Consider the following 19,664-nt stretch of genomic DNA (forward strand, 5'->3'; position numbering starts at 1 on the left):
AAATACTCTTGTTCATGGGTCATTCCACTACATGCTTGTGAAAGGTGCTTGGAGAGTGATCTCTCCAAACCCTTCACACTTTAATGATTTGCCTACCATAATGAAAAGCTTGCCTTTAACTCATACCTTTCCACACTAGTGTTGGTCATTGGTCATTTCACTACCATGTTGTTTGTGAAGGGTACTTGGAATTTAAGGTGTCTCCAATCTCAAGGAAATAACGCAGATATTAAATACTACACGTGATTAATCTAAAAAAATATCATCATGATTCAGATACTTTAAACTTTTAAATTTTAATGGACTCTGGGAAGTGATGGAAATTTCTGGTAATTTCAAACAGTTACTGAATAGAGAAAATGCTCTGTTTCTGCCACAGGATCTTTAACACAGGGAAGCTAAATTGTTTTCTGAGAACAGAGACTTTTCACACTCATAAAACACTTTATATTCATTGATAAATGACTTCTCGTTACATATTTCTTCCTCTCTCTCGGAGGGATCCACCAAAAGCTTCCACCAAAAACAAAATTACTCTGCCTCTATTAAAAAAATTTACACTGCTGTGTAAAAATTTTCTTTACATTCACTCTTGTGTGAAATTTTTCATTACATTCAAGCTACCGTTCTTTCACATTGCATATTCAATAAAAAAAGAATTACATTTGCGCTACTGCGCATTCCCATTCGTTTCAATGAACAACTAAAAACTCCTGTAAAAGGAATCCCCAAATTTCATTCGCTACCGCGAGTTTTTCTTCTTTGTTTCACACTGCTGTGCTCCCCTTTTCATTACGCATACGAATGAACACAAAAAACATTACATATACCAAAAAAAAAAAACTTAACTATGCGTTGACTTGCCCATACCTTCGTAAGTAAAAAAAACAATAAAATTAAATGTTTTACCTACTATCTACCAATCACAATTAAATTTCATTTAATTTCCTTGCTGACAGAACCGGCGATCAAAACACAAAAACTTCACGTCACGCAATATTCAGGCATGTATGCATCTTTGACTTCAATCAATGGTCATCATCCATCCTTGCAATCAGACGTATATCGCTTGCCTAAGTCGCACGAAATTTTCTGGCCGGGGAATGGGCGGTATTCGAGCCGTACACTTGACACGCGTCGCTCAGTCGGGGTGATCGAAGGCCCTCTAACAAATACTGCTTTGTGCGAAAGGTGGTGCGATATGAAACAGGTGGTTTTGTGGAATTAAATGCCGCAGGACTGTTCATCTGTTACGGCAGTTGAAATTACGATTTCAACACTCCCCTTTAATTTCAATTGCTGGGTTATCAGTCATACCCAGACATTTCCTCAAAAATTCGAAGCTTTTCTGGTCCAATGGCTTTGTCAAAATGTCTGCAACCTGTTCCTGAGTCCTGCAATGTTGTAAGACAATTTCTCCATTGCTTACCAATTCCCTGATGTAATGAAACCTTGTGTCAATGTGTTTCATTCTCTTATGAAACACGAAATTCTTGGATAATGCAATAACAGAGCTATTGTCACAAAAAATCACTGTTCCTTTTTCCTATTCTTGGCCTAAGCTCCTTAACATTCTTCTCATCCAAACTGCTTGACATGCTGCTGCTGTAGCTACCACATATTCAACCTCTGCTGTAGACAATGCCACAATAGGCTGTTTCTTAGAAGCCCATGAAATGGCTCCTGAACCCATGTGAAAGACATAACTGGATGTGCTTTTCCGATCATCTACACTTCTAGCCCAATCACTATCAGTGTATCCAACCAAATCTGAACATTCTGAGACAGTATATAAAATGCCAAGCCTTTTAGTACCTTTAACATACCTCAGAATTCTTTTTGTTGCCTGTCAATGTGCTTCTTTTGGCCTCTCCATGAATCTGGAAATTAAACTAACAGCAAACATTATATCTGGCCTAGTTGCAGTTAAATACATAAGGCTGCCAACTATGCTCTTATACAAGCTAGGATCAAAATCCTTGCTACTGTCCTCTTTGCTGAGTTTTAATCCCATTACTGTGGGAGTGATTGCTGCCTTGCTATCCTGCATATTAAATCTTTCCAACACTTCATTAACATATTTTGCTTGTGAGATAAAAATCCCATTTTCACTTTGTTCTACTTCTATTCCTAAGAAGTATCTCAGCAAACCCATGTCAGTCATTTCAAATTCCTCTTTCATGACTGCTTTGAAATTTTCAATGAGATATTCATCATTACCTGTGAAAATAACATCATCAACATATAACACAACAATTAGTAATTTAGCATATTTTTTTTTGATGTAGAGGATGGGTTCTCCCTCACACTTCTCAAATCCATTTTCCAGTAGATAGGAATCTATCCTACTGTACCATGCTCTTGGCGCTTGCTTCAGCCCATAAAGAGCTTTCTTCAATCTGCACACTTTGTGCTCTTGGCCTTTTTTCTCATAGCCTAGAGGTTGCTCAATGTAAACCTCTTCCATTAACACTCCATTTAGGAATGCTGACTTCACGTCCATTTGGTAAACTTTCCACTTGTTTTGTGCTGCTATGGACAACACTGCTCTCATGGTTTCCATTCTTGCAACCGGTGCGAAAGTTTCCTCATAGTCTCTCCCATACTGTTGCTTGTATCCTTTGACAACCAGCCTTGCCTTATGTCTTTCTATTTTGCCTTCAGCATTACTCTTGGTCTTGTAGACCCATTTAACTCCAATGGCTTCTTTACCTTTTGGTAGCTCAACCAAATCCCATGTCTTGTTTCTCTCTATGGCATTGATCTCCTCATCCATAGCATCTATCCATTTCTTATCTTTAATTGCATCTTCGAAATAAATAGGGTCATCAACATGACAATACAAAGAAAATAAGGAATTCATTCCTTCATCATAAATATCACTTAAATTTCTGAATTTCTTACCGCTTTCATTCGGTGTGCAAGTGCTTGAAGATGCACTTGAATTTCCTCCTTGTGGTGTGCTTAGAGAAGCACTTTCATTTCTCCTCAAGGGTGTCTCTTGCTGTCCTTGTGTTGGCGCTGCTGTTTGGGGATGTGTTTCAACCATCTCCTCATCATCTTCATCATGAGGCAAACAGTTTTTAACATTCACTATTTTCTCTATGCTTCCATCCCAAGCTTCCTCCTCAATGAATTAAACATCTCTGCTCACAAAAGACTTCTTGGTAGATGGGATATACAACCTGTAAGCTTTGGATTCCTCACTGTATCCAATGAAAATACATTTCTCCCCTTTGCTATCCAACTTCCTCTTTATCTGATCTGGAATGTGTGCATAAGCCACACATTCAAAAACTTCCATGTGGGTGACTCCTTGCTTTCTCCCACTCCATGCTTCTTCCGACACTTTGTTCATGACTGCTTTTGTTGGGCATCTATTCAAAATATATACTGCACAGTGTACAGCTTCAGCCCAATAATCATTTGGAAAATTCTTTGCCTTCAACATGCTCCTCGCCATATCCATGATGGTCCTGTTCTTCCTTTCAGCAACTCCATTTTGCTGCGGGGTGTACCTAGCTGTAAATTGCTTATGAATTCCATTTTCTCTATAAAAACGTAGAAATTCCTTGAAGATATACTCACCTCCTCTATCAGTTCTTAAAACTTTGATATGCAACCCGCTTTGGTTTTCCACAAGTGCTTTGAAATTGTGAAAATTTTCAAACATTTCATTTTTTTTCTTCAAGAAATAAGCCCAAGTCTTTCTGGTGAAATCATCAATGAATGCTAGAAAATATTGACTGCCTGCTAGTGATGGAGTTTGCACCGGTCCACATAAGTCTGAGTAGACAATCTCTAAGGGTGCTTTTGCCCTTATGCTTTTCCCTGATGGAAAACTTTCTCTGTGTTGTTTCCCCAAGATACAACCTTCACAAAGGTTGTCCGGTTTCTCTATCAATGGTAATCCTCTTACCATTCCTTTTATACTCAACAAATTAAGACCTCCAAAGTTGAGATGTCCAAATCTCAAGTGCCACAACCAATTTTCATCCTTTGGTACGCTTTGGAAAGCCTCTTGGGTAACTGCTGCAATTACTTCTTTGTTTTTCAAATCTGCCCTTATTCTGAGAGGGAACATCCTGTTCCTCGTCATCTTCACTTCAACAATACATCGGTTGCTAGGTTTTATATCCATGATGGTGCATACATCATTCTCAAAGAAAACATTGTACCCATTTTGAACTAGTTGTCCAATACTTAAGAGGTTACATCTCATTCCAGGAACATAATAGACATCTGCTATGGTTTTCCTTTCTCCTTTCTTTGTAAATATTTTTACTTCTCCTTTTCCCATAACAGAAATTTTACTATCAGTCCCAAGTGTGACTTGTGATTTCACACTCTGATCTAAAGCAGAAAACAGAGCTATGTTTCCTGTCATATGGTTGCTACAACCAGAATCTAGAAACCATATATCTTCACTGTTTGTTTCAGCCATATTACAAGCTAACAACACATTGTCTTGGCTGATATTTTCTCTAGTGATATTTGGACTAGATCTACTACTCATATCATGCTGCTTCTTCCTATATTCATTTGCATAATGCCCATATTTTTTACAATAATAACATTGGACATTGGATTTTTCATACCTTTGTCCTTGAGCATGATGTTGTCCACTTTGTTGGTTGCTGCCTTGACCTTGGTTCTGATTTGGATTGCTGCCTCTTCCTTGAGCATTCGCTGGACTGTTCCTTCCACCTCTGTTTTGGCTTCTGCCTCTTCCTCTCTTGTTTCCTCTGCCTTTACCTCTTCCTCTTCCAAAGGACATCTGGGTCTTGAAGGCTTGCTCTAGAGATGAGTTTTCATTTCTACTCAACCTCTGCTCATGTGTTATCAGTGACGCATGAAGTTCATCAACTAAAAAGTTTGAGAGATCCTTTGTCTCTTCTATAGTGGTGACAATCACATCAAAATTTGAGGGTAGGATCTTCAATATTTTCTCCACAATCCTCCTTTCTTCAAGAAATTCTCCATGAGTCCTTATTTGTGTGACCAGACCAATCACATGTGTGAAGCATGAGTCAATATTGTCTGACTCCTTCATGCACAGTCAAAATCTCTCCTCAGCAACTGTAGTTTTGCTGTCTTCACTTTCTCCATGCCTTGATAGGCTGTCTTGAGAGTTTGCCATGCTTCTTTGGATGTCTTAGCTGCTGCTATCCTTGGAAACACACTGTGGTCCACTGCTTGATACAAAAATACAAGGGCTTTTGGATCCTTCTTCCTATTTCTCTTCAACAGATCCTTCTCTGCGTGAGTTAACCTATTAAACTCATTTTCATCTGCTGGTTCTTCAAATCCATCTTCAACTAATTCCCATAGATCTTGAGAAGCAAACAGGGCTCTCATGGTTATTGCCCAATAGTCATAGTTTTTCCCATTAAACTGTGGGAGCAAAGTATTAAAAATACCCATGCTAGTGCTGGTGCTGGTGCCATCCATTCTAGCTCTCTAAACTATGCTTCGAGTGCTTGACTGTATTTAAAATCACTGAGTGTCTGTGTTCAATAGTAACACATAAAACTAATCTGAGAAATACCTGGATCCTTTTGCCTGAGACTTCACTCTGCTAGAGAAGTTGTTGCAGCAAAAAACTCCTTCCTTCAGCTTCTTTGACACCTTCAAAGAGCCTGGATCTGCTCTGATACCATGATGGAAATTTCTGGTAATTTCAAACAGTTACTGAACAGAGAAAACGCTCTGTTTCTGCCACATGATCTTTAACACAGGGAAGCTAAATTGTTTTCTGAGAACAGAGACTTTTCACACCCATAAAAAACTTTATATTCATTGATAAATGACTGCCTGTTACATATTTCTTCCTCTCTCTCAGAGGGATTCACCAAAAGCTTCCACCAAAAACAAAATTACTCTGCCTCCATTAAAAAAAATTTACACTGCTGTGTAAAAATTTTCTTTACATTCACTCCTATGTGAAATTTTTCATTACATTCAAGTTGCTGGTCTTTCACATTGCATATTCAATAAAAAAAAATTACATTTGCGCTACTGCGCATTCCCATTTGTTTCAATGAACAACTAAAAACCCCTGAAAGAAAGAAAGAAATTATTTTAATGTCCACGAGGCTAAAGATAGCCTATGGGACAGATTGCTTCTTCATCTGCTTGATGTATTCGGCCCTTTTTTTGTGAAGCTTCACAATAAATGCTCTTGTCTTCTCGACAAACCCCTCGTTAAATAGATTATCCCAAGAGCTAGCTGCTAGCGTATCTGCATAACTTTCCCTGTTGTCTTTGAAGGCCTCACATTCTAAAATGAAATGTTTTTCTGTTTCCACTTTTCCGGAAGAACGAAAAATGCATACCCTTTCCTCCCACACTTCCTTTGGCCTTTTCCAGCGCCCTGTTTCACAACGGAGTTGATGAGAATTAGTCTTTAATTGAGCAATAAGAATTTTGGCTCTCCAAGAGATATTGGCCTCTATGTATGCTTTTGGTTGATGATTATGAGTGGGATTAAATACTTCAATATAGTAATTTTTCTTTCTTCCTAGCTCCTTCTCCCAAGTACGTTTGTGGAACTTTTCCATAACAAAATCTTTTATCTCTTTGTTGTTTATGGGGCACGCGTTCAAGCAAATATCCCATTTACTAAACCATTTGTTATTTTGATGCATCCAAGTTTTTTTGCTCTTGCACAATCTATCATTAAAGACAACCTTAGGCCATCTACCCTCTTCCATTTGCTCATTTTTTTTTAAATACCTTATGACTCGCACCATAGAAATTGCTTCAATAGGAGCAGTCCCTGTTTCACTTAACAAGATATCATAAGGCACTGCACTTTTAATCTTAAATTTTTTTGTAATCAAACGCTTCTGAATTTTCTCAATTTGTCTCCACTGCATGTCGGAAGTATTGCTAGCCCACAGTTCACAACCATATAGAATCACTGGAATCACTAGAAGCCCAAAAAGAGTTTGAGTGGTCTTCCAGTCCCATAACTCTGCCTCTCTACACCTATTTTGAAAAGCATAAAATGCTTTCCAACCCCCCAAAGTTCTTTTCTTTCTACAACCATTCCAGCTTAGATTTTTGTTGAAGTCAATTCTGAGGTATTTGTAATCCGCAACTTCTTCCAGAATGTTGCCTTCAAAGTAGAACTTATGTTGGTTATGTTTTCTTTTCTTAGAGAAGACCACTACTTTCGTTTTGCTGATATTGACTTGCATCCCCACACTTCTACAAAAATGCTCAAGGGATAGTAAGTGCTCTTGCAAACCAAGAGCCGATTTAGCAATCAGAATAAGGTCATCTGCATACAAAAGAAGCCTTATAACAAACTTGCACAAATAGATACCATCACCCCCTTGCGAATTTAACCACTCCTCAAGCTTGTCGATATATAAACCAAAAAGGGTAGGAGACAGTGGGCAACCTTGCTTGACCCCGATATCGCTTCTAAAACTTTCAGAAATGCCTGTTGAAGTTCTAATTTTGACTTTCACCTCTTCATACAGCCTATGCACAATTGCTCTCAAGTGTTTAGGAACCCCAAGTCCCTCCATTCTTTGCCAAAGTTTATCCCTAGGAACCGAGTCAAATGCTTTTCTAAAATCAACAAAGCAACAAAAGACTTCTTCCTTCTTCTCCCAAACTTTTTCAATCATGTGCCTTAAAGTTATGCAATGATCAACTGTGGAATGCTTAGGTCTAAAACCTGCTTGCCCTTTAGCACGCTTATTTCTTTCTTCTGCCCACTTGCTAAGTTTGTTTTCTAGCATGCTTCCAAATAGCTTTGCAAACAAAGGGTTTATCATGATGGACCTATAATTGGAGGGATTATTGATGTTGCCGCTTTTGAAAAGAGGTATTGCCAGACTAGTTGTCCAATCTGTGGGGAACCCTTGTTGTATGATGTTGTTGAAGATTTTTGTAATGTGAGGTGCAAGAATCTTTGAGCCCCACTTTAGATATTCTGCTTGGAGTTCAGCTAAGTCTTTTGCTTTTCCAACACCCAACTTCTTGATACCCATCTCTACCTCTTGTACTGTGAAGAGTTTAGTATCAGTGTTGACCAAGGGGGGAGGGTCAACCTTGGGAACCTGCTCATAGAGTTGTCTTGCATAGTCAAACCATTTAGAAGCTGTAATATTATTTCCAATTTGTATCTTTTTCGGTTGGAACTCCTTCCAAAATAATTTGGGATTATTTTTCCCAAGGAAGATTAGTTCTTCCCTCCTTGAAACCATGAAATCAACCTTTTTCTTGCTTAATAAATGCTTGTAAGATTTGAGCTTTATGTTATCCTTGTTTGACTCTTTCCACATTCTCCTTGCCTTTTTGCATTCCTCGTCAAACCAAGCATTAACCGGAAAGCAATTTGTTTCAGACTTCTTAATTTTTGTTCTTTTGCACTTTGCAAGTGCGCATTGAATTAAATGTGTTAATTCATGACTATGAAGGCTGTGAATTGTAATTTTCTCCTTCTCAAAGAGTCTCTCTAACGTCATTTTGAAGGTATTGCAATTTTCTGGGGTCAAAAGAATTCTGCCCTGTGGGAGATTTTGTTGGACACGCTGAATTTTTGACTCTAATTGTTTCTTTCCAATCCAAGAGAAACATAAATAAATTGGCTTGTGATCTGATTTCAAATCCCACAGTGGATCTCCAACCAGAACTTCTTCCATTTTCTCACACAAACCATGCGAGCAAATTACATAATCTACCACACTTGCTCCATTGTAAGTATTGCAAGTGAAATTACCGGACTTTTCCCATCTAGGCAAGCCATTACAAATGACTAAATCAAAGGCCCCACATAGAGTAAGCAATTGTTCACCAAAGAAATTGCAGCCCTTGTCCTCTGAAATTCTTTCCCACAGATGATTGCTTTCTTCTGTAAGCCAAATAGGGTCACAATCATCTTTACAACAAAGAATGCTAGCTTGCTCACTTGCAGTCCTGGCATTGAAATCACCCACTATAAGGACTTCACCTAGCTGAGAATATGTTGAAATATCCGCTTTTAAAGCTGCAAATGCATCTTTGTGGTCAAGCCCTCTACCTTTGTAGATTTTTGAGACCTGTGGCGCAAAATAGCACGCTGCAATTCTGATGTGGTTTCCATTTTCTGATATTTTAAACCAAATGAATTGCTTATTTGAGTCTTCTTTTTCTAACTGAATGAGACGACCTTCTTTCTCCCTTACTAAAACCATGATACCCCCGTGCCCTTTGCCATTCCCTGCTGCCTTGTTCCACACTGCCATCTTCCAGTATCCTTCAAACAAAGGTCTCTTGCACCCTTCATGCTCATGTGTTTCTATGAGGCAAATTATGTCTCTATTTTCCGCAATAGGCCCTAACCCAGGTCCTTGTCTCCATGGATAACCTCTGCAGTTCCAACAAACTAATCTCAAGGAAACATGGGTATGACTTGATTGCTATTTATTTTGATGTGCAAGACTTACATTTGAGTCTTTGTCCCTGTTTTCCCATATTGACCTTGCTTTCTGATTTCCTGTTGAAGAGTTTGTTGCCTCTTCTTTATTACCATCTTGCTGCTCTATTCTGGAAGGAGGTCCAAATTGCGCTATCACAACTTTGCCTTTATAAATCCATGCTCTCTTTCCTTCATCTCTTGCTGTGCTAACCTTAAAATTTCCTCTCTTCTTTCCTCCTGTTGTTTTACAGTTAAATCTTCTTCTAAGAAAAAACGAGAACCCCTCCAGAGATGCTTCTTGCTTAGAATAATATATTTATCACACAAGCTAGGCATAATGACTTTTATGGGCCTGGCTCTCTCCCCATTAAACTTACCCACCCTCCATGCTTGGCATATTTGTCCTTGCCATAGCAACTTGTCTTTCAAGAAGTCTCTTGCAAGGTCAAGAGTACATTCATTTTTTCCATAGTCTTTCACCCCTTTAATAATTATGTTTGCTGCCCTATTTTGTCTTTCCTTGCCTTCACTATCTTGCATGTTGTCAACCTTATTAGTAGAATTGCTAATAACTTGAGCCCAAGTTTTGGAAACTTTGGTGGAATCTTCTTTCATTTCTTCTCTTGCATTCTCTTCATGGTTGTTTATTTGGACAATCATTTTCCCTTTATCCTGGGATGATTTCACATTCACCACCTCTGTACTTTCCACTACAGATTTATTTACATTTTGCACATCCGCCTTCATGCATTGCCATTCTGTCTTCCCTATCAGGAGAGCTTCCTGTAGCAATGCCACTTATTCTTCTAAAATTTTATTGCTTTTTGCTAACGCCTTGTTCTCAGCTGTTATTATATGAATTTTATGATCTCTTTCCTGCCCTTTAGCTTCTAAAACCTCCAACCCGTGTTTTGCATTTAACAATTCTTTCACATAAAGATCAGATGACCAGGTGAGAGGTGTGGATGTGGGACTATATAAAGCAAAATCATCAATGGTTTTTCCTTTGGACTTCTTGTTGCCACGTGTTTGTGGAGGAGACTTGTTTGGGGGCTTTTTGCGAAGGAGTTTCTTCCTTGTTTGCTCCCATTTTAGACGAGCTATTCTTCGTTTTAAAATGCCCCGATATTGTTTGACATTGACCCAAACCCACTTCCTGTAAAAGGAATCTCCAAATTTCATTCGCTGCCGCGATTTTTTCTTCTTTGTTTCACACTGTCGTGCTCCCCTTTTCATTACGCATACGAATGAACACAAAAAAACATTACATATACCAAAACAAAGAAAACTTAACTATGCGTTGACTTGCCCATACCTCTATAAGTAAAAAAAAACAATAAAATTAAACGTTTTACCTACTATCTACCAATCACAATTAAATTTCATTTAATTTCCTCGCTGACAAAACCGGTGGTCAAAACACAAAAACTTCATGTCACGCAATATTCAGGAATGTATGCATCTTTGACTTCAATCAACGGTCATCATCCATCCCTGCAATCGGAGGTATATCGCTTGCCTAAGTCGCACGAAGTTTACTCGAGCCGTACACTTGACTCACGTCGTTAGGTCGGGGTGATCGGAGGCCCTTTGACAAATACTGCTTTGTGCGAAAGGTGGTGCGATATGAAACAGGTGGTTTTGTGGAATTAAATGCCGGGGGACTGTTCAACTGTTACAGCGGTTGAAATTACGATTTCAACAGGGAGATTGTTGACTGCGTTTGAGTTGGGAAGACACGCTTTTTCAATCAGCTTACACTCGAATAATCCTTTCACTCACTCTCATTGTTACTGGTGATTCCTTTTCCACACCACTCCCCTCCGTCCATTCGCTTGGGCGGATTCCTATCCTCACTGGCTGTCCAATTCTGGGGGGTTTTGGATGCCCTTGCTTTGCTTTATTTGCTTCCTTTTAGTGCACAAGTCATGGAGAATAATGTATTGAGTTGAGTTGAGTTGTCAGAGTGGCGAAAGAGGCCAATTGGGTTGTGGGGGTATTTGGAGCTGGCTGGATCCCGTCTAGGTCGTGTCGATTCCATAGGTCTTATACCCACAAGCTGGATTTGGAGCTTTTGATCCCAAAACCTTGACTGGTTCTTCTCCTTTCCATATTTCTACCCAACATACCGATCTTCACAGCATTGGAGGTCGAGGGTTCCATCCTCCTCCTCCCTTCAATCATGGGGTTCCTCGTCATTACCAGGCTGCTTCTGTGCGCCGCAGTTTTGGTAGCCTGCGTAAAGAACGCTATCTCGTGGGTTTTCCCATCCGTTGGGTTGGCCACGCTTCTGGAAGCCGAGACAGAGTATTCTTCTTCAATTTCTGAGATGAACCCATCCGAACAGGTGGATATGATCAGAGAATGGCTGCCCATTACCACATTCGGTGAGTTTGCGCAAAGATTTCATGGGGCAATTGAAGAGGAGGATGTTGTGTGTGCTGTGTGTTTGAACAGGTTGAGGGAGGAGGATGAGACGAGAGAATTCTGTAATTGCTTTCATGTATTTCACAGGAATTGTTTGGAGAAGTGGCTCCATCAACGTCAGACGACCTGCCCTCTCTGCAGATGCTGTCTCCTTCCAGAACTGGAACCTGAAAGGGAAAAGGAACGTACGGATACGGCGCAGCCTGAAAATCAGCAGTCATGGCTTCTGGACAGCATCTCCTTTCTATTTGCCGAAGATTTAGCGTTCTATCCATAATGACATAAGAAACAGAAACAAATTTTTGCTTCTTGCTTTACAGTTAGGGGATCATCACAGTACATAAACAAAAAGAGGGATTTTCGTTTCTGTGTTGCAGTTATGAGATCATCGCAGTACATAAATGAAAAGACAAAATTTCGTTACTGTGTTGCAGTCATGACACAGTACACAAATAAAAAGAGAGAATTTCGTTGTACTGTTAATCCTTTTATCCCTTCTTCATTGGAAGGTATATTTGAGCAGGTTTATATTGAGGGTTGCTCCTCTCATAAAGCATGAAAGTTTTATCGTTTGATGGCATGCTGCGGTACTTAATCAAATAGTGATCGCCAGGGTGACGCGCTGGGTGGTGGTGGCATTGGTCTGCGGGTGTGGCAACGGATTACGTGGAATGGAGTGTGCTGATTTGAATGCACCATCCCATGGTAATGCTACGAGGAACACAATGATTCACAATAAATTTGAGAAATACTGTGTGAATTTCACCATGATTGATATTGATATTTTGTAAGTGGAGTATGAATATTTTTTAAAATTTTCGTTTAATTTTAAATTAATAAGAATATTGAAAATTGGATTACAATTGTATTTTGATTGAAATACAAATTTTTTACACTGTAAACTTTTAACTATTGAACAGAAGTTTTCTCTAAGATTAAACAAGCACATAATTTTAAAGTGGCTATGAAATCACTGAAATCAACATGGTTGTTGTTTAACATATTATCGAAGATTGCTTTTAATGTTTTGTTTGGTTCTACATGTTTTTGGCCCTCTTGACTTAACATATTGTATAATTTATTCTATATTTGTGTTAATCAGTATGAATGCTGCTTAACATATTATCAAAGTTGTTTAACATATTATTAAAGATTTGACTTAACATATTGTATAATTTATTCTATATTTGTGTTAATCAGTATGAATGCTGATTAACATATTATCAAAGTTGTTTAACATATTATTAAAGATTTCTTTTAATGTTTTGTTTAGTTATACATGTTTTGGGATATATTTAACTATTATATTTTCTAATTATTTTATACTTTGTTATAATTGTTGGTGGGAAATTCACAAATAAGCTAAATGTTTTAGAGTTGGATATGATTTGCACATTGATGACTTTTTGCTTTTTTTTTGGGTCATGATTTTATATTATGAATGGAAATAGCCATTTAAAATGATCTTTTGGGGTGTGAAATATGATTTTGTGGTGCTAATGGAATGTAGTAATGAGTAAATTTCCTTTTAAATATAATTTTTTTAAAGATTATATTGATCCATGTACTTTCTCTCTCTCTCTCTATATATATATAATTTCCATTGTTATATTTCAACACAATTTTCCATAAATTAAATAATTTGCTATCAAGTTTGTCCAAGTATGACCTTCTATATCCATAATCTCAAATTATGTTGCTCTGTAAAAATATTTTACTTTGACCATCACATTTTTAGAATTGTTTAACAAACTACATTTGATTTCCTTCCAAATGATTGTGGTGATAACATTGATTTAGAAGAATTGATCTACCATAGTGTGAGATGAACTAATATTGTATTAAACTATATATGAATCCCAATGTTTGATTTGATGACCCATTAGATTACTAATTCATTGGAGATGGGGATATCCTTCTTCACATCTAATTCATACAATGATGTCAAAAAATATCTCACTATTTTCAAAGATACACACTTTATTTCCATCATGACAAGGGTATGGATTAGTCAATGGATAATTTCATGGATTTCATACACTTTGGAATGCATAAGATTTGACACTTTCATCATTCTACTTTGTCTTACTTTACTTCTAAAATGAGTGGTAGAGGATCCATAATCTGCAAAATGTAAGGATAAACAATGGAGTTCATTTATAGCATGAAAGATCTAACCCTAAGTCAATATTATCTAGGAAAATAACTTTCCTAACGAGTTATCTTAAAATTTTGGTGGTGCAACTGTTGTTGCAATGACTATATGAGTAGTATTTATTTGCATTCTCAAGTCCCTAGGAATTGACACATATGACCACATGGATACACACTTCTAGTAATCAACTAGATTGATTAGTCATAGTCACGATAGGCACCAAACTAGTACAACTCATATTTTGAAAAGAATATCATGATCCCTTGGTCCACAAAATATGCATATCTTTTCATATATGCAATTTAAAGGAATAACTAGTGGGAGTGTCCCACATTTCACATTAAAAATATCTCACTATCCTCTTTTGGCATTGATTTGAATTTCATGGTTTAGTTTGAGTGATTCAAGGATTATGCTTACACCATGCAGATGTTGTGCTGGTGTAGAGGTACAACATTACGATATCCTAATTCAAAGCATTGTCCAAGTGGTTGAGGTTGGAGTAACATACTTCATTAAAGAGGAGGAATATTATAATTGAAGTAAGTTGTGGTGTAGGAAAAAGAATTATAGGGATAGGTTGTGCATAAAGTGACTGAAGCGAAATTGAAAGGCTAAGGGTGAGTTCTTTGTAAATACTAAGTGTACTTGTGTCACAACTAAAACATGACCATGATGTTGATTATGACACTAGGTATTATGTATGAAACAAAATTACTAGGGATTTTGGGACCATGTATATCTGTATTGGAATAGAGATTAGATCTAAAAAATAGTTGTAGTGGCTTCCAGAGAGTGAATTAGCTAACTTACTACTATGATTGCTAAAGTTCTTGCTTGATACTAGAGGATGGTTCATGTGGTAACGGTAATAGCCTTTGGTTCACCATCATAATACTATGTGTTAAGATAGAATATCCATTAATAAGTTTGAAATGCCAAAGCATTAATGGTAGGTAGAATCTCAAGTGAAAAAGAATAGAGCATAAATTGTATGTGTTGATCTTTTGAAATCTTCGTACCACATATATTAAATCAAACTTTGCAAGTGATTTACCTTGTTTCCAACTAGTAAGTGTGAGGTATGGATGTTGATGGTTGGTTGCACCATATCATTATATTATTATAAGAATTTGTCCTTAACTTATTGAAATGGGGGTGTTATATAACCAGGTTATTAGATAGATGAAGGAGCTCAAAATTCCAAGAGTAGTCGATGTCTCTAGTGACCAAAGACATCGTTACAAGATTTAAGCACAAGTGAGCATATCTATTGAATTAGAACTTACATTTTTCCCCCCTTGGAAAAATCATAATTTTCATTATGTGAAATAAAACTACATGTTGTATATGCTAAGTGCATATGCTGTATGTGAGGCAGAGTGCCTGTCGTAAATAGGAGTATCCAATTTAACAAAAATTAGTGCCTTGCATCCAAGCAGTGAGGCACTGTTCTATGAAGAAGTTCAGCAAAAATAAGCAAAATAACTCTACATAGAGAGTGCATGTCTATTATATATACATCTGATAATTTAAAAGCATGAATATTTACAAATGGTAGAAAAAGTAAAAACCAGGCTCCAGCTGAGCCATTTAGTCTGTGATGTCCATAAATGGTTGATGGTAACATTGGTAATGAGTACCATCTCTCTGTTCCTAAATCAGCCAAGTACCGAGAGCCCTGACCGTAGCTTCTTTGGATAGTAGATCGGCAGTTGTGTTTTGTTCCCTGTAAATATGACAGCATACAAATGAGTCAAAATGTGTAATGAGTTTGTGTGCCTCATCCAATATATGTCTCAGAGAATATGCAGAGCAATTTGATGTTTTGTTTATCTAGTTATAGACAATTTTTGAGTCACCAAACAATTGTAGATTACTACAGTGTTTTTCCAATGCAAATTGTATGAGATATTTTGCCATGATTAGCTCAATGAATTTGTTTGTGCCTCTCCCTAGTCCCATTTGAATATGAAAGTGGTGGGATTCAAATAATTACCTAATGGCAGCACCCCCACATCCAACTTCTTATGTTGAACCGTAAAAAAAGCCCATGGTTGTAAGTAATATATGGATTCAGGGATAATGGTTCTGGGCAGAGAGGTTTCCTCATCATCAGGGATGGTGTTGTAGTCTGACAGGATACGAGCTGTGATGGAGGGCTAGTGGGGAGAAATATTCTAAAAAATGAATCTATTGCAAGCTATCCAAATTACCCAGCAAATAAGGAGGGGTAGGTTCCTGGCCTTTGTCGGGACTACATTGGTCCACCATGAAGACCAGACATCCTTTATTGTCAAGCCTTGCCATCTGTTCTAGGAGGAAAAGGTCAATATGATCAAGCTCCATAGATCCTTTGCAGCCTGGCAAGCGAGGAAAAGGTGGTCTACATCTTCATTATTGTTCTTGCACAAGCAACATCAAAATGGTCTGTGTTGTGCACGTTTGAGGAGGTTATCGCCAGTGGGGATCTTATATTTGAGGATTTTCCACATGAGAAGTCGGGTCCTGTGGGGCACTTTGACCTTACACATGTGCTTCCACCAAAACGCAATAGCTTGATGTCGATGAGTCTTGGCTAATACAAGATAGCCCTCCTTGGGGGAGTATTTCCTTGATTTTGCAAATGCCTAGATTATCTCATCCTCCCCTTCAAAAATTCTAATGTGAGATTCATTTAACGTCGTAATGTATTCAACCCATTGCTGCTCCCATTGTTGTGGAATGTGCAGGATGTGGGTGGATTTCCAAGCTTGTTGAAACAAGGTGGTATGATCAGGGTCTGCAATATGACAGATATGGGTGATGCGTGCAGTGCTGAGATGGTTTTTAAGCTCTATAGACAACTTGTGAGTGTTCTCGCATTAAATCTAGGGATCTTCCCCTATACGCACAGATGTGCCAGATTGTATTCTCCAAGTAAGGCCCACTCGGATTATGATAAATGATTTCAGCATTGCCTTCCATATTATTGATATCCATGTATTACTTTGATGTGGTTGTCTTAGCTAGTCCATCAGATTTAGAGGTGCAATATATTTTTAGATGGCCACCATACTCCACAAGTTGTTCGTGGTGATTAGTTTCCAACCAAGATTTGCTACCAGTGCTGAGGAGAAGTCCTCCAGCTTCTTTATGCCCCATCCTCCCCATTTCTTTGGTAGGGTAAGCGCCTCCCATTTGACCTAGGCAAAGATTCTCCTGACTGTTTATCCTTCCAAAGAAACCTGCAACATAGATTTTGTATTCTAGAGAGGATGCCCTTGGGTATCCATGTTAAGGACATTCAATATACCAGCATGGCCTCAAGAACTACTTTTATGAGTACTAATCTTCCTGTCGTGGATAGGTAATTGTGGTACCAGATGTTGAGCCTCCTTTCCAATTTGGAGATAAGCCATGTCCAATCTGCTATTTTATATCCCAGGGGCTTTAGCCTATATCCCAAATATCTAAGGCCATCCTCCATTCGTAGAAGGGTAAAAGGGAATCTTTGGAGAGCAAATTGTATCTCATGGGGAGAGCATCCAGGAGCTATAATGGTGGACTTGTTATAGTTGATAACCATACCAGTGACAGTTTGAAATAAAGATAAGGTATTCTTCATTATGGTCAGGTCTCCTATGCCTCCCTTGAGGATTATCAGCACATCATCCATAAATAATAAGTGAGTCGAGATGCATCTGTCAATGATTTTGATTCCTTGGAGTCTTCCCCTGTTATGTTCCTCTTTAATAAGTCTGCTAAGCCCTTCCATGATGAGTTGGAATAGTAGGGGAGACAGAGGGCATCCCTGACTGAGGCCTCTTTCTGAGTGAAATAAAGGTGATGCTGCTCCATTTACAAGAACAATGAAGGATATATTTGTTATACAACACAGGATCCATTTAATAAACTCATATGGGAAGCCAAGGTGTGTTAGGAGCATTATGATATACAACCAACTTACTCTATGAAAAGCTTTAGAGAGATCTACCTTTAAGATAATACCTTTCATTTTCTTTGACGATAGAGAGTGTAGTACCTCTTGTGCAATTCTGACCGCCTCATGGATCTGAGGATCTTGCAAGAAAGCAAATTGCTCATGAGAGATATGGGTGGATAGGATGGGGCAGAGGTGGTTAGCTACGATTTTGGCAATGATTTTATAAATGCAATTGCAAAGGGATATGGGGTGGAAATCATCATAGGAGGATGGGTTATCGGATTTGGGAATGAGGGCTATGAAAGTGGCATTAAAAGCTTCATACATATTGCCATTGATCTTGCAATCTTCAATGACCTTAAGGAGGTCTAATCCAAGAGTTTCAAAAAAAGCCAAATAGAACTCCACTGACCATCCATCTGGCCCTGGGATTTTGTCTCACTTGAACCATTTTAGTGTGGCTTCAAGTACCCCTAGAGTGACTTCCCTGCTCAATTCCATGACAATCTCCTGATCCACAAATCGGGGAAATAGTTGTGCCACTCAAATGATTTCAGCAAGAGTGGCATTTGGAGGAGCCCTATATATCTGCTTAAAATAAGATGTGGCCATGGTTGCTAGGTGCAGAAAGGTGTTGACTATAATCCCCTGTTCATTCGTGAGCTTCCATATGGAGTTGATAGCTTTTCGGCCATTTGCAAATTTGTGATAAAATTTCGTATTATTGTCTTCCTCTAGCAACCAGATTGCCCTGCTTCAAAATCTATAGGACTCTTCTCGATCCTTTAGGATTTTGAATCTCTTAGATAATAAGGATGTGAGCTTTTCCTTTTGTTCATTCGTGGTGAATACCCCTCTCTGATTATTTTCAAAATCAACAATCTTTGCTTCAGTATCCCTTAGGGTTTGATCATCCTACACTCTCTTATTGTGTGCCCAGATTTTAGAGAGGTTCTTCAGCTCCTTTAGGTTATGTGCAAAGCCTTCTGTTATATGCCCTCTAGCATCAGGGGGTGGGACTTCTAGAAATCTATAACCATACAAGCATAATATGCATCTTTTAACCAGGAAGAGTTGAATTTGAAAGGGATTTTAGGCTTATTAAACCCCCCTCTTATTTCTAGGTATATTGGCAGATGATCTAAGATACCTCTCGATCCCACCCATTGTCGATAATTAAAACCCATGTTCAGTAGGTGCTCCTTAATAAGAAAGTGGTTAAGTCATCAGGCGAGCCTGTCTTCACCAACTCTGTTGTTCCTCCATGTGGGCTGCAATGTTGTTGATGGGATGTCCATAAGACTGTGGATTTCTAGGATGTTCTTAATGTATGATGTTAGGGGATCAATTTGGGTGTGGTGTGCCCAAGATTCAGAGAGGTTGATGGAAAAATTTAGATCCCCTCCAAGGATTAAGTAATCCCTTTGCAACATATCAGAGCTTAGTAACTGGTCCCAGAAGTCTAGACATTGATGGCATGGCTCGTACACATTTATAAGCCTAACCTCAATGCCCATAATGGATGAGAAAATATCTGCCCCCAATATGCCCACTACCTCCCCAGATGTTGCAAAGATTGATGGTTCAAGTGTTATACCCCAGTGCAATGCCACCTGAGCGTGCATTTGCATCAAGAGCTAGAAAGAACCAACCTAGGAGCATAGATTCAAGTAGGTGGGCGATGGTATCAGCTGAGCCCAAGGTTTCTTGTAAGAAAATGACATCGATTGATTCAGAGATGA

At 38.4% G+C, this 19,664-nt stretch overlaps 1 protein-coding gene and 1 pseudogene across 1 annotated transcript; both read left to right on the forward strand.

Annotated features, from left to right (window-relative positions):
- The first annotated feature begins 11,597 nt into the window (after window positions 1-11,597).
- LOC149218583 (brassinosteroid-responsive RING protein 1-like) lies at window positions 11,598-12,119 on the forward strand. Its single transcript, XM_089386590.1, has one exon. The coding sequence runs from the start codon at window positions 11,598-11,600 to the stop codon at window positions 12,117-12,119; it is 522 nt and encodes a 173-aa protein (XP_089242716.1).
- A 159-nt stretch (window positions 12,120-12,278) lies between these two features.
- The window catches only part of LOC149218584 (auxin response factor 19 pseudogene), a 47,347-nt pseudogene continuing 39,961 nt past the window's right edge, over window positions 12,279-19,664 (forward strand).

Source organism: Pinus tabuliformis, chromosome Q (assembly GCF_031772625.1).
Source record: "Pinus tabuliformis cultivar Carrire ecotype Pingquan chromosome Q, CPIR1, whole genome shotgun sequence".
NCBI lineage: Eukaryota > Viridiplantae > Streptophyta > Pinopsida > Pinales > Pinaceae > Pinus > Pinus tabuliformis.